General features: G+C 36.5%; 1 protein-coding gene across 1 annotated transcript in view; it reads right to left on the reverse strand.

The window, feature by feature from the left end:
• HBS1L (HBS1 like translational GTPase) overlaps positions 1 to 16,782 on the reverse strand; it is a 90,977-nt gene that overhangs the window by 14,649 nt on the left and 59,546 nt on the right. The window contains exons 6-13 of the mRNA XM_062186798.1: positions 16,219 to 16,475; positions 15,612 to 15,777; positions 13,194 to 13,311; positions 8,261 to 8,407; positions 6,527 to 6,601; positions 5,157 to 5,274; positions 4,451 to 4,519; positions 1,415 to 1,519 (exon numbers count right to left, since the gene is read on the reverse strand). Of these exons, the coding sequence (XP_062042782.1) occupies positions 1,415 to 1,519; positions 4,451 to 4,519; positions 5,157 to 5,274; positions 6,527 to 6,601; positions 8,261 to 8,407; positions 13,194 to 13,311; positions 15,612 to 15,777; positions 16,219 to 16,475 (1,055 nt within the window). The remainder of the gene's footprint in view (positions 1 to 1,414; positions 1,520 to 4,450; positions 4,520 to 5,156; positions 5,275 to 6,526; positions 6,602 to 8,260; positions 8,408 to 13,193; positions 13,312 to 15,611; positions 15,778 to 16,218; positions 16,476 to 16,782) is intronic.

A 16,782-nucleotide genomic window follows, 5' to 3' on the forward strand; every position in this document is an offset into this window, starting at 1 on the left:
CTCTCTCTATCTCTCCCTCTCTCTGTAACTCTGCCTCTCAAGTAAATAAATCTTTCTTTTTGTTGTTGTTTAAAAAAAAAAAAAAAAGTATTGTAGCTCTTGAGTGCTTTAAAAAAAGAAAAGCAGGGGCCAGCATTGTGGCACAGAGAGTTAAGCTGCTGCCTGCAACACCTGAATCCCATATGAGTAGTTCAAGTCCTGGTTGCTCCAGATCCAGTCCAACTCCCTGCTAACACGCCTAGAAAAAGTAGTGGAAGATGGCTGAAGTCCAAGTCCTTAGGGCCCTGCCACCCAAGACCTAGATGGAATTCCTGGCTCTGGCTTTGGCTTGGTCCAGCCGAGACCATGATGTCATTTGATCCAGCACACAGAAGATACCCACCTTTTTCTCTCTCTCTTTCTAACTTTCAAGTAAATAAACAAATTTTTTTTTTTAAAAACCTTTGGTTTTCATTCCCTCCCCCATCTTTAGATGTAGATTAAACTTTTTTACCTAATCAGATATTTATTAATTTCTTATAATCTGCAAGAAATTTGCTTTTAAAGTAAGCAAATTAATTCAAACAAAATATGCATTAAAATTTTTACATAGTAGTTGGGCACAGTTCTACAAATTAAAAGAGGAAAGATACTAAAATTTAAAATATTTTAACATTTCCAATACATTAATACTTCAACATAAAGTTGTTACAAATAATTATACAGTATAAAACAGATCTGGAGTTTTACACTGAAGACAAACGCTTAGTTGAAGTCAGATTGGTAAATACAGAATTATAAACTTTCAATCCGAATTTCAAAAAGAATAACTTGCATGCAGAAAAAGCTAAATGATTATAAGGCACCATGAAAAATATGGACACATTTTAGATCTCTGTAGTTTGACTTCTCTTTTCCACATTAGGTTTTTCCGCATTTGCATCTTACTTTCTTACTTGAGTCCTCCTGTAAAAACACACACACACACACACATACTTGGTATAAACGGGCTCAAAGTTATTAACTTTCTGTTGCTCTGAAATACACATTCCAGAACAAGGCAGCGGCAGCCTGCACTGCCACTGCCTAGTTAAGAGTCAGACTGGGATTAGATTTCTAGAGAATACGATCTTAAATGCATCTATCAGGTGTCCACACATCTGGTTAAGCCCTAACTAGGCTTCTCTAATCAACGTCAAAAAAAGAATGCTACCACAGTTAGAATGCTTATGTACATATATACACAAATAGTCACAACAGAAAAAAATCGTTTAATGTTTTCACATTTTAATCTTCAACAGTCAGTATCATTTTGACAGTCAGTTACAATTTCACTAAGACCTTATTTACTTTGGAGTTAAAACTAAACCACTTTTTAAAAATCTGCTGCCTCAACTTAAGGCTTGTTTAGCAAAAGAATTCTGCAGATGAATACCTTTTGCAGTGCAAGTTTCATTTGGAGGCATTGCTAGTAGTCGGTCACCAGTCTGGATATAACCAGCTTCAATTTTACCAGTTACACAAAATCCAGATCCTTGATCTGCAAAACAGGTCAAAATCTTATGGTTCATACAACAATGTTCTCTGTTGATGTTATGAATTATATTTAGTTCCCAAGTATAGTTACATAAAAATAACATTAAATGTAATTAATATCACTTCAGAATCTTTAATAGCTCTACTAAATATGGCATGACACATTCTTTTATTCTTTCAAATAAAAATATTCATATTATAAAAAAATGGAAGTTGATTACTTTCTCAAGTATTTATTGAGTGATTACTAAGCACCAGGCACTATACGTCCCTATCTGTAAGGAGTTCCCACTAGTGAAGATAAAAACAATTGCATTACCTGAGGCTAATCCTATTTAAAATATACAATGGCAACAGGAAAAGGTACTCCAAAGACTCCACGAAGGGGCCAATGTATACTTCATCAGGCACTCTGACGGAGGAATAGAGATTTGTCCAGGTAGCCCGAGGGGGTATCCAGTTGGAAGAAGAAAGACATTGCCCACCCAGGAAGTTGGGATGTGCTAACAGCCATGTGTCATTTGGGGGTCAGAGGACAAATGGAATAATGAAGGAAAAGCAAGACATAAGGAAACAGATTAGACAAGGGAGAAATAATAAAAGGGGCTCATAAATGACACTTATGGTCTGAATTTCATCCTGCTATTAAATGCTGGAAAACCAATAAAGAACTCTGGACAAGAGACATAATAGTGTTTCTGATGGAAACTTACAAACTGACCAAAGCAAAGGAATGAATTCAGAAATTCAGGAGTAAGGAATGACACGTGGGGAGTGCTGAGAAGAGGATAATGACAAAAAGGGAGAAATGTGAAATGATGCATTCACTGTGAGAAAGAAAATGAAGGAACAAGATCCATCTTAGCCTTGGTGAACGTGAAGTGTCTATGAGACACACCAGTGGAGAAGTTCTATTTCAGGGGGCACTAAGCACACCAAATTCATGAGAATGATACCCCAGGGGCATGCCCCTAGGGAGACGTCCAGCAACAGTTAGATCCATGTGCTGGGACAATAAGAGAACATGTTTGGGTTGGAGACACAGATTTAAGAAGGATCAAGATGTGAGACATAGAGGAACTCAAGGATGTTATTTCAAAGAGAGCATATGGGATAAGAAAGCCAGAACAACAGGAGGCAGGCGCTGTGGCATAGCAGATAAAGTTGCCGCCGGCAGTGCCAGCATCCCATATGGACAGCGGTTAGAGCCCTGGCTGCTCTACTTCCAGTTCAGCTCCCTGCTAATGCACCTGGGAAAGCAGTAGAAGATGGCCCAAGTGCTTGGGCCCCTGCACCCACGTGGGAGACCTGAAAGAAGCTCCTAGCTCCTAGCTTCAGATCAGCCCAGCTCCAGTTAATGCGGCCATCTGGGGAGTGAACCGGCAGATGGAAAATCTCTCTCTCTGCAATTGCATCTTTCAAATAACGAGTAAATCTTTAAAAAAAAAAAAAGAAAAACCCAAAAAACAAAAAAACAACATCATTTCAGAGAGAGAATGAGGAGCCCTAAGAGAAGTTAGAGAAGTGCACTAGCAAGAGAAATGTGGTCACTGAAATTAAGAGAGAAAAGTTCCGATGAGGACGTTGCTGTCAGCCTCAGAGTAATGCCAAGTTCAAGTAAGAAAGAATGAAAGTGTCTGTTAATTTTGGCAACCAAGAGGACATCTGACCTCAGCAGGAACACACTAGTGGGGAAGGAGTACAGACAGAGGCCAAGGAACAGTATGAAGAGAGAACAAGAGATGAGAAAGTAGAGTGAGCAAACATTTTTAATTAAAAAAGAAAATAACTATCTCTTGCATTTTTGATGGATATTGAGCATTCTGGAAATCACTTCCTCCAGTAGTAGAACCCTGGAAGCTACTGATGATAAATGTCAATTTCACTGTATGATTTCTTTCCAAGTACCTTCATTCATCCATTGCTTGTTAATTTAGTAAGTGTGTGCTATGCTGAAGGCACTGAACTGGATGCTGCGGATTTGGCTACACAAGAGACAGTACTTATCCTCACGGAATTCACAGTCTGGGTAAAATAGATACACAGCACAGAAACAACTGCAATACTTCATGGAAAATGCAATGATAACAAAGGGCAGAGAGAACACAGCTTGGGAGATGCGTGTGGGTAAGCATGCTCCACATGGTCCTCTGTAGCCTCTATTACCAATTTACTGATGATCAATTCCAAATCCACTCATCACTGCCGTGGAGATTTGGGGGGCCACTAGTATCTTAACAGTATTGCTTACTCCGATATATAATGATCACATCCTTTAATTTATGGAGATCTTATTCTGTTTCCTGTTTATAGTGTTCTAGGTATGGTTTTGTACACTTAGATAAATTGTCAGGTTTTTATCAGAACATCTTCTCCATTTTGAGTTTATCCTTCCTTAGTGTTAGCATACCATATAGAGCTTCCTTGTATCTTACAGTTCCTCCTTTCTCATAGTTAGCTATCCTTTACATTAAATATCCCTCTTTACCAATGTGTGATTTCTGTCTCCTACTGGATGCAGACTGTTACAGATGAGTTAAAAAAAAAAAAAAGAGCAAAACATGGAAATATGGGTATGCACAGTGACAATAAAGATCCATGTAGTTAAGAAATTGTGAATGATCCAGTTTGGCTGGAGGACATGAAAGCCAAAGGGATTTAATGAGAGAAAAAATTTACAAGATTACAAAGATAAAGCAGAGGGTTTACTCAAGTGTGGCACATGAGTATAAGATGGGGAACACTGAAGCGAAGGATTTTTTGAACAGTACAACTAAGTGACTACAACTGTACACTTTAAGATTAACTTGACAGTGATCCCACACTGGCATGGAGAAAGGAGCAAGTGAAGGCAATGTAAGAACTCAGGCCACGACAGGAGGAGAGAAGGAAAAGAGGGAGCCATGAAGAGGAAGATTGTGAAGGTAGCACTTACCTTTGAAAACATCAGACACACATAACCTAAAAGGCTTATCAATGGATCGTTGAGGAGGCTTGAAGGAATCTAGAGGGAAAAGGACAAAATCAAGATTGAATTCCTGACTCATTTGAGTGAATCCATTATATTCCCAGTTCTAGAAAATTATCACTTTTTATAAATACTAATAGCAAACTATTATTTACATAATGCTTTGCAATTTATGAAATGTATTCCCATGTCATATCACATGCTTTCAAAACAGGGAACTTAGCCTGCTGACTATCAATCCTATGCATTTTTTGGTAAGATTTATTTTATTTATTTGAAAGGCAGAATCAAAGAGGCGAGAAAAAAACAGACAGAAAAAGATCTTCCATCCACTAGTTCACTCCACAAATGGCTACAGTAGCTGGGACTGAGCCAGGCACAAGGCAGGAGCCAGGAATGCCGTCCAAATCTCTGCCAAGCACCTGGGTCATCTTCCACGCCTTCTCAGGTACATTAGCAGGGAGCAGGACCAGAAGCTGAGTAGCCAGGACTTGAACTAGCACTCTGATAGTGGACACCAGCCTTATAGGTAGTAGCTTAACCTGCTGCACCACAACGCCTACCCTGAATCCTATGGTTTTTCATACACATTACTGTCTCCAACAAAGAACTCTAAAATTGTCATTAACATCAAGTTTCTAATGCACTGAAGTTAGAATGGCAGAATACTTACCAATGTGTTCTAATAAACATAGTCCTTTATACCACTTTGTGAGCTCACTTGACTGAGATCTTGTGATTAGGTTTTCGCCACTGAGACCACTTGTAGGGATAAAAGCTACATCACTCTCCTATGAAGAAAAATGGAAGTATGAAACTTAGACAGTGGTATTTCTATCTTATTTTCAAATGTTTGTTTATTTTTTATTGGAAATGCAGAAAGAACAGAAAGAGATATCTTCCATTTGCTGGTTCACTCCCCAAACTCCTGCGCCAGCCAGGGCAGGGCCAGGCCAAAGCGAGGAGACTGGAACTCCCTCTGGGTCTCTCACATAGGTAGCAGAGACTCAGGTATTCAAGCTGCTATCTTCTGCTTCCCAGGATGCACATGAGCAGGAAGCCAGATTGGAAGCAGAGTAGCCAGTATTCAAACCAGGCTCTCCAATAAGGGATGTGGGCGTTCTAAGTGGTGACGTAACCTGCTGCACCTCAAAGCCCACCCCAGTGGTATTTTTAAAAAGTTAAAAAAGATTCATCATTACCAGAACTGCACCAAGTTTCCAAAAGCAACAACAATATATTTTTCAAATGCATAAAAAAAAAAAATCACAGAACTACAGTCCAAAACTCTGATGCAACAGTTTCCAACTTTTGTGATGTTTGTGGGAAACATGAATATTTATTCTAAAACACTCATGCATTTTCATCTGGTTAAATAAGCATTTTACAGTCTTGCTGGAGAAACTCTTTTCTACAAGCTTCCACATTCTTCTGTGATCTCCCCAAATCTACACTATCTGATAATTTAATAGGTGGCAAAGTCTTTTACTTAAACAAAATCCAAAGCAAACACAATTTTTCCTCCCAAAGTGAAGTAAGCAAAAAATATATAAACATGATAGCAATAAATAAAAGCAAAAAATACTAAACATATTTAACAAGCTAAGAATATAAAATAAGGATATTGGTTTTCCTCTCTCTTTTTTTTTTTTTTAAAGGCAGAGTTAGACAGTGAGACAGAGAGAGACAGAGAGAAAGGTCTTCCTTCCGTTGGTTCACCCCCCAAATGGCCGCTACGGCTGGCACACTGTGCTGATCTGAAGCCAGGAGCCAGGTGCTTCCTCCTGGTCTCCCATGCGGGTGCAGGGCCCAAGGACTTGGGCCATCCTCCACTGCATTCCCAGGCCACAGCAGAGAGCTGGACTGGAAGAGGAGCAACCGGGACAGAATCTGGCACCCCAACAGGGACTAGAACCTGGGGTGCCAGTGCCGCAGGCAGAGGATTAGCCTAGTGAGCCGAGCTGCGGCGCCAGCCGGTTTTCTTCTCTCTTATCAATAAGATGACTTCAATGTACTAATTAAATAGATTTAAAATTCTCTTACCTTAAAACCTGCTTGCTTAAGAAAATGCCCAAGTTTTCCAGTAATTTCTTGAAACCTTTCTTGCTGCCAATTAACCTGACAAAGATCCAATTTATTTTTAAAACTATGTTTCAGAACATGACATATAAAGTTTAAATTTCTGCAATAAAATATAAATAAAGCTATATAAAATATAAATATTAAGAATAAACCCACCAAAATTAAAATTCAGAATAGCAGGTCTTACTATAAATATGACCTAAAATAATTTCCCTAAAACAGAAAGCTTAAAAATAATGTCCAATATATTTAGAACTTTTTTATACATGTGTATACTAAAAGTAATCTCAAATTTGGGGGAGAAAAAGTGAATAATTTATTAAATTGTGCTTGGGTTAACTGTTAAAATAAAATTTCTGAACCCACCCCAGACAAACATACTAGAAAAGAATACATAATTAAATCCTAAAGACAAGGATATGCAGTGTTTAGGGGTAAGTGTACTAAAGTCTCCAACTTACATGGAAATGCATGCCAAACAAGATGGATTAAATGGACTAATGGACAGATAAAAAGGAGATGGACCAATGAAAAATGTGATCAAGCCAGTAAGTAGTAGACTCTTAAGTAGTATATATAAAATGATTACTTATTATAAAGTTATTCTAATTTTTCTTTAGTTTTTCATACTAAAATGCTTAGGAAAAAAATTTTAAATATGTATAATAATGAATAAAATAAACAACAGAAAATATAGGTGAGTATTTATCTGGTCCAAGGGTAAGAAAATATCTTAAGTATAAAGATTAAAGTCAAAGGAAAATATTTTAAACTTTAATATGTGTCCAAAACACATTATAAACAAAATTAAAAGTGAGTAAACTACATAAGACATTCCCAAAGCAAATGATTAAGCTTCAAAATATGTTCAAGTACTGAAGTATTTATGAGACTATATTTTAAAAATATAAATCTTTATGTTTTGAATATCAAATTAGAAAACAAGTTTTTAATAACAACAATCTTGCTAAGAATTTGGGAAAGTAAACAAATTATATGTGCCAAGAACAAATAACCTGAACATTTCTCAAAGGTATTTTGATCATATTCAGCAAGTCTTAAAAGATAAATGTGTGTAGACCCAGAAATTTGCATAGAATAAACTATTTTCACACACATGAAAAACTGGAAATGGTCAAAAGTAGGGAACTATTTAGATAAATAATGCCTTTAGAATAGACTAGAACAAAACCATATAATCAGTCTGTTTGCCCAAGAATTATTAATTACTAAAAAGAAAAATAATTATTAATTATTAGAAGTGTATGCAATAATGTTATTTTTTTTCTTAAAAGCAGATAATCAAATATTACAACCAATGTTATACAGAAAAAGATTATTATCTATAAAATAAATTGAATGGATATACAAACTAAAATTATGTTATCTAAGAGGAAAGACAGTTGGAAATAGAGATATTTCTTGTTTTTACATTTTCATTCCATCACAATAAACATGTATTATTTTACAAATAAAAACTTTAAAGTTTTAAAAATTCATTTTGAAAATACGACATCTTCTTGCTTAAAAATTACTAATACTGTGCTCATTTAATGAGAGCATAGCGAATGTATTCTTCAAAATCTGGCAGCTTGATTAATAAAATGTAGACTATTCATATCTGAAGTCTTCCATATGGGCAGAATAACATGTTAGTTAGCATCTAAAATGAATTCCAACAAAGCCCTTGAATACCTGATCCATTTTGTTGACCGCAACTGCAAGCTGTGTCACTCCAAGAGATCGGACCAAAAGGCCATGCTCTCGTGTCTGGCCTCCAGTCTCAAATCCAGCTTCAAACTCCCCCCTGCTGGCATCTACAACTAATACAGCTACATCTGCCTAAGGAAAAAAAGAATAATCAAACTGAGAAATAATGTCACAGTGTTTTAATTCAAAAGATAAATTATTCAATTAATTGTGTAGGTTTTACTTTTAAAGGCAGACCCTAGCCTGACCTCTAACCTTATACCAAACACCAAAGCAAACCAAAGAATCCCACAGATGGATTATATTTATAAAGCATGGCACCAAAAATAATGACACAAAGAACAATCTTTAAAAGTCCATATTTGATTATGGAACAATTAAAATATACTAGATGAAGGGAGAAAGACATAAAATTAATTCCTAAGAAAACAGAGACACATATTTATAACATGTACAGTAAAAGTCATAATTTTAATGTGAAGTCTACTAAGTGAAAAAAGACACAGCTCTGTAGAAAACTAGTTAAAGGACAAAAGCAAGTAATTTGCTAAGGAAATACAAAATACCCAGCAAACATTAAAAAAGTTCAAATTCACTGAAAAAAAAAAAGAAAATTAAAAATACACTAACATATTTCCTGTCCTTCCATTTCTACAAATCACATTGTTGAGAATTCAAAAGACAGAATGACTTACTGTAGGCTAGGGTGCAGTGAGATGGGCATTCCACACAAGTTTATGGCACCGTACATGCACCAGCTTTCTAGAAGGCATTCTCATAGTAACAAATGAGAGCCTTACAATTATGCATATTTTACCTACCATCAATTCCATCTCTAGGACTTTATCTTAGAAATAATTATGTACCTACAAAGATATTCATTGGAGAATTATTCATCCTCCATAGTTACTGAAAAGGAACCTCATATAACAAAGGTGTTGAAGCTCTGTGAGCCACTTTGTGAATCAAAAAGACATTTCTCCTTTCATACTCAAATTACACACAAAAGAAAGAAGAAAAATGCTACCCTTTTGTTAGCTCATTTTCCTTCTTTGCCTTGTGGAAACTAGATTGCAGGTTCTCACTAGTCTTTTGTGTAGATCCTTCTCTTTGTGATTCACTTTCATTTGTGCAGCATTTACAAATTCCAATTTAAAATAGCTTGTACAACCATACATCTTCCTTCATTTTCATTCCTATCAATTAATTACTGCCAATGCACTGTCAAGACATTAAAAAAAAAAATCCTCATTTTCTCTTCTTCTTGTGTGTACACCTGTTCTCATAAAATCTCTTTTCTGTAATCCAGGATACCAATGAAAAAATGCAGGATTCCTCTCTTTAGTTATCTCTGACAGCTACATGAAATTCACTCTCTCTCAAAGGTCCTCTTTTATTCTATCCCCATCATTAACTGCTTGGCCTTTGGGGGAGAAGAGTCTAGTTTTCTTTGTGTGTCCTTGGTGACACTTTATGTTTGTGCTGCCTAGTTTTTAAAGCATTTCACATACATTATTACATAATCCTCACCATAACAGCAAATAAAATGATCACAAATTAAGTCAATAATTTATGATACTTTGCTTTTTAAGTTTTATAACTTACATTAGAAGTATCCACATGATTTGGAGGGTAGGGCAACTGACATTATTATTTCTATTTGTTTTTCCTTTTGTTCTTACTCAAATACTCTTTCTGCTTTACTTGTATTCTTCAGTGAAGTAATCATTTCTATCCTTCATAATTTATAATTCTGAACTCTAATATTTTCCATGAGATTCAGCTCTTTGCATCAAAGATTGTTAATTAGGAGTAAAACTGGAATAGATTTGAAAAGTGACTTGCAGCTACTAAAGGTCTCACGCCTCGGGTAAATTGTCAAGTTTCTCTGGGTTATCAATCCCAGGGTGCTAAATAATAGTTTATTACATAAAATATCCCCCTGTAAGCATCCAAATCTCATGTTTAATAATTATAAATCTCCTTCTCATTAGATTTTGCTGAAGCTGTAAAACTATATTTACCTTCATAGGTTAACATTTGAAATGTATTGAATTGTATCAAGGTACTTAAGCTTTGTAAATATTCTACCGAATCTTCTATCCTAAAACCATCTCCAAAAAATTACTGGGTAATTTCTCTATTAATATACTTCCTATGCAATGGTTCTTGTCTTTGGGAATTTGAATGCCTATACACTTCCAAGAAAGGCTTTAGTGATCAAGCATATAAAGTGATCTCATAATGTATACAGTGTATGTTCTTCTTGCAGTGCATCTGCTAGCCTTTTTATTTTTCTCTATCTTGCCTTCCTACCCTGTGATTTTTGAAAAGAGGTGGCATGCTCTCTGGATCCCCAAAATCCCACCACAGCATTTTGTACACTATGTTACTTTATATTTTTTATTTCTTTGTTTTATGGAATTCAGTTAGGTCATCTCTAAAACTCCTTTCTACTCTAATTCTATAAGAAGTTTGGAATAAATTACCTTTTTTTAAAAGATTTATTTATTTATGTGAAAGTCAGAGTTACACAGAGATAGGAGAGGCAGAGAGAGATCTTCCATCCACTGGTTCACTCCCCAATTGGCCAAAACGGACAGAGCTGTGCCGATCCAAAGCCAGGAGCCAGGAGCCAGGAGCTTCTTCTGGGTCTCCCACGGGGGTGCAGGGGCCTAAGAACTCTACTGCTTTCCCAGGCCACACCAGAGAGCTGGATCAGAAGTGGAGCAGTCAGGTCTCAAACCAGCGCCTATATGGGATGCCAGCGCTTCAGGCCAGGGCGTTAACCCACTGCACCACAGCATCAGCCCCGGAATAAATTATCTTTATCATAACTCTGGACACTAAGGTAAAACATTTACTATAACTACTAGTTCTAGTGTTTGCCTCTCCCACTAAACTATCCAAATGTGCTTTGTAGTCATTGAATCCTAACACTCCTACCATAGCACTTGGCACTTAGCAGATATTCCATAAATAGTCACTGAATCAAAGAAATACACACACACACACACACATACATACAAGGAAGTAAAGGGAAACTAAACTGTATCCTTTGGTAAATCCAAGTATACTAATTTAAAAATGAGGATAATATATAAGTTGTTATCAAGATATTAAACTAAATGCATAAAAAATATCTCATGAGTGTCTAGTCCATATTAGGTATTCAGTCATCAATGATTGTACTTCAAATTTTTATCAAATTCAGTCCAGAATCTTAAGATTATATATCAACTTTCTAAAATGGAAACAAATAATTTCTCATTGATCTTCAAACATATCCATAGTTATTCATACAGCATCCCTTTAGGTTGACAAGTGCTCACATGCATTCTCTTTTAAATGTTTGTTTATTTTTCATCATCTGGTTCTCTCCCCAAATGCCTGCAAATAGACAGGGCTGGCGTAGCCCTAAGCCAGGTGCCCAAAATTTCATCCAGTTTTCTCATGTGGGTGGCAAGGGCCCACATCTGCCACCTCTCAGAGTGCATTAGCAGGAAGCAAGATCAGAAGCAGAATAGTCAAGACTCAAAGTGGGACTCGGAAAATAGGATGCAGATACCCCATGCTGCAGGTTAACCACCACAATACCTGCCCTTAATATTCCCTTTCAATGAATGGAACTCTGAAAACAGTCAACTGCTTAAAGTCACATTTTTGCCACGTGACAGAGCCCAATTTGTTAATTCTTCATGTTTTTCAATAATCATCCATTATGAAAGAAATCAATGCCATTGCTATTTTCACTGCTTTCACTATTTATACTTAAAGTTACATATCTTTGGGTATTTTTTTTCCAGTATCCTGCATTTAAGAGTGATCTAAGTTTAAAAACTGCAAGTTATAGTTATTCCTCAGTATACTCAGGAAACTGGTTCTAGGATCCCTTCAAATACCAAGTTCAAGTCCCTTACATAAAATTGTGTAGTATTTGCATATCCTTCCATATACCCTAAGTCATCTATTTATAACTTACAATACCTAATACAATGAAAATGCCATGTAAAGAACTGTCATACCATATTGTTTAGGGAACAATAACAAGGAAAATCAGTCTGCATGTCTTGGGTACAGATGCTTTTTATTTTTATTTTTTTATAATATTCTCCATGTGCATTGGTTGAATCCACAGGTAGGAGCCAAAAGAAACTGGGAGCCAATTGCATTTTTTAGTATAAACAAATAAACTACTTGGAGGGGGACCCTCAAACTTAATTATCTCTGCATAAATTATTTTAAAAACAGAAAGGCTGGGTGTTTTGTGCAGCAAATAAGATGAGGCTTGGAACATACACACACCCCATATTGAGTGCCTGGGTTCGAGAGCCAGCTCTCTATCCAATGCTAGTGTCCTGCTGATGTGCATCATGGGAGGCAGCAGGTGATGGCTCAAGAAGTTGAATCCCTGCCACCAACACGGGAGACTTGGATTGAGTCCCTGCATCCTGGCTGTGGCCTGGCCTCAGTCCCTGATGTTATAGGCATTTGGGGAGTGAACCAGCAGATGGAAGATTTCTCTCTCTCCCTCTCCCTCTCCCTCTTTCCCTTTCAAATAAAAATAAATACGTAAAAGCGCTTTTAATTTAAATAGAGAAACTGAGTATATATTGAATAAAATAAGGCAGATTTGAAATACTAACTTCAACTTATTAAATAGAATACAAAGCTACACTTCATCAAGTACTTTTCCACTATTCTTACTACACAGAAATTATTAGCTTCTACACATTTCTTTGTTTATAAAGTACAGATAAAGAAATCATGAAAGACACACTATTTCTTCCAAATTTTTTAAACTTAAAATTATTAATATTAAACTATTTTAGAAGTTAAAATCTCAGTTATAACCTCAGAATCAGGAATTTTTATGTACAGCCAATCAGTGCACCATCATTAAGGAAATGCCTAGTACCTGGGCCGCTCCTGTAATCATATTGGGGATAAAATCCTTATGGCCTGGAGCATCCATTAATGTAATAACTTTGGTTGTGGTTTCAAACTTTGTCATACCAACATCCATCGTTACTCCCCTTAAACGAAACAAAACATGGTTAGAATGCACTATATAAAACAAGCAGTTCCACGGAATAAATCATTTAACTATAGGCTGACAAGTAACAATGGGAATTTTATTACATAAATCCTTATTTTGAATAATTAAAGTATCAATTAGGGCTGGAATTTCTGCTATAATACAATTATACTTCTATGGTATTAAAACAAGGTTGTCGATACAGCAAGAACTCAATCAAAAGGATAGTTATTTCCCGTTTCCTTGCTTTTTCATGTTTTAGTAAGAAATAGTATGAAGTATACATAAAGAAAAATGTATGCGGACATCTCTAGTGGGGGGAAAATAAATACTGCCCATGAGAAAAGACAACATGAAAACTCATCACTATCAACAGGTAATGTCCTTATGTTCCACATGATCCATGGTTATACTTTACCTATTTATTCAAATAAACTTATGAAATTTTCATTTGCAAGGTTAGTCAGTAAGTAATGTATTTAGAAAATATGAAGCATCCAAGGAAACCTAACTTTTTAAAAATTGAGAGAAATAAATGGCAGTTTACTTTGTATGCCTTTCCATCTCCCCTGGAGACCAAACACAATGAATGCCATTTTTCAGTCACAAAAATGTAGATTGAGATTATAGGAAAGCTGAGGGAAGGTCTACAAGGTCACTGAATCACTCTTGACCTCTGGAACTTAGAAGAGGAACTCATAGGCAATCATCTGGAGGAGCCGCTGGATCATCCAAAGCAGTGAATAACAGCCCTCTCTCTCATTTTCAGAGTCCCAACAATTCTAATGAACTACATTAGACTATGGTTTCTTCAGTCAAGGCATCTGAGTGTAATCTGAAGTGATGGGCCAAGTGAAGTATAGTTCTCCTTAATAATCTCCAAATAACCTATGGATCATGGCATTTCAGAATAGTGATGAACCATGACTAATTTATGTAATAAAGGAATATTCTAAAAATAGTATCATCCTGAGAAACAGAAGACTAGTAGCAGTAAAAGTACAACAGTCAGTAAGCAGCAACATCATTCAAAAAAGACCCCTAAAATGAGTGATGCTTATAGGAATCAGATCATTAGCTAACTTGCCAGCTTAACTCACAAATTAATTAAATTCGACCAAATTATTTGCATTCAAATTACACTGTCTCCCATCTCTTATTTACTAGATGACACAAAGAAAACTAAAAAGCCATATACTTTAACAATCTGCTTGTTGGGCTGACAAGCAGAAATTATGTATGCTTCTAATACTGATGTCATACACAATTCTACTGTTTGCAAAAAACTGGCAACTGTCTGGCTAATTTTTCTTACCAAAGTGGAAAACAGGTTCATGGTGCTATACAGAATTTAAAAGACACCTACAAGGGGCTAAAAACCTGCTATGATATAAAGTCCTACTTATTAGAAAAGCTAAGGAGCACTGTGACCAGTTTTACCAGTGATTACCTTATATATTATAATGCAGGTTATCCAAGACTATGAGAAAACAAACATATCCATGAAAAAAGTATGGAAATCTAAATATCTCTAATTATACTCAGATTGAGCAAATTGGGGGAATACAATTTAATTTAGTCATCATTATGAAACAGTTACACTTAATCACTAAGGTGCCCTTGGTTCTCCCACTGTTTACAGCCCTAAAATAATACATATCACTACAAGAAACCTTGTACTTTAGCCAGAAGTGTATATGAGTGGCTGTATTCTCCTGCTAAAATTTTCACCTCTCCCCTCACCAAATTAGCATTGAACATAGTGACAAAGACGGAAGGGAGTAACTGACTAAATTATATCTCAGTGGCAGGATATGGGTTTAATTACTTATTTAAAGTAGAAAATAAGTAAGTGTGGTAATCTAGATATAATGGCCACTTTGATCCTGAAAGAAGAGAGTTCACTACTGTTGCCTTTCCTTTACAACCTATTATAAAATTAAGTCTTAACTTATAATTTAAATTCAATATCAAGGCAATCAGGCATAAAGGGAAGTAGTAACAGGATCTTCTCCCATAGAATAATTAGCTTAGGGTTTTTACTACTTAACTTCTATGTGGTTTTTGTTTTAGCTTTGATAAACATTCCTTAGTTTATTCTCATAGAATTTGGGAGAGTACAAAAAAGCTATTTATAATGAAAATTACAAAAAATACTTCTCTTTGATAATTAGAAGTTTCTCTCTGAATATAAAATCCCTAAAGTATTTCATGGTATGTTTCATATATTCAACACATATTACTAATTTAAAAAGACTATATCATTTCAAACTGAAAATTCTGACATATAGTGACTACCTTTCCCTTTCTTCGCCAGTCTCATCCAAGACCCATGCATATGCAAACGAAGCTTTGCCAGCCTTTTTAGACTCCTGTTCATACTTATGCATAGTTCTTTTGTTTACATTACCCAGGAGATAAAGCATATGGCCCATCAGGGTACTTTTCCCAGCATCAACATGACCTAAGGAAAATTGATTCAAGATTAATACCAGGTACATTTAAAAAGCTGTTCACATTGAGGCATTGCATGACAGTGTAATTCAATAGTTCACTGCAGTGTTTATGGAGTATACTGAATACCAATTTTTATCAAATGACAGATAAAACATCTAAATGCGGGGGGGGGGCATGTCCCTTTAGAGGGGGAGATTTCCCTCATTTTTATAAATTAAAATTTTCAATAAGACATGCCATTCTCAAAATGTTCACAACATGAAAATGCGGCAACAGGTCCACCAGCCTCCTTGGAAACGCGGCATCATTTCAACAGAGTGACCAGGAAGCCATTATGATGCAACACCTCCTTGCCTTCTGTCCATTACACCCACAGAGGAACACAGAGCTTCGGGGCTGCCCCACAAGGCAGTGAGGCTCGCGAACCTGGAGGCACAAAGGGCATTACCAATGACCACTAAGTTGAGGAGCTGCTTCCCTCCTTGCCGCTTCTCCAGTTCGGCTTTCACGTCGATTTGCTGCCGCAGCCTGCCGGGCTTCTTCACCAGCGCCGCCGGGGAGCTCTGCTCTTCGGACACCTGCCCCGCGTGAGGCGCGGGAGCAGATTTCGCCGTGTGCTCCAGACCGCCACCAGAAGAAGCACTGCTGGTATCGTCACCTTTCTGAGGTGTGTGGAAACCATGACCGTTCTCTTGGGAAGTTACTCTGAAGAAAGCAGTTAGGAAAACACTGTTTTAAACCGACTCTACTTATGAGTCCTTTTTTTTCCATAACTCTTTACACCTCAAACCCAAATGCCTCTGCCAAGTGGTGAGTGTTTGCTAAGCGGGGGATGGCAAAAGCTAGACCCAATCACACAAATACAAACTGGAAGGTCCCAGATGAAAAAATACTCTATCAAAGGAAAAAAAAAAAAATCCTGTAAAATAACTAAACCTTAAAGTCCAAGCCTTGGTCATATAATCAATCCTATCAAAAAAGATGGCATAAAGGAGGTATAAAGGAGGTTTGT

This window comes from Lepus europaeus, chromosome 3, assembly GCF_033115175.1.
Source record: "Lepus europaeus isolate LE1 chromosome 3, mLepTim1.pri, whole genome shotgun sequence".
In the NCBI taxonomy this organism is placed as follows: domain Eukaryota; kingdom Metazoa; phylum Chordata; class Mammalia; order Lagomorpha; family Leporidae; genus Lepus; species Lepus europaeus.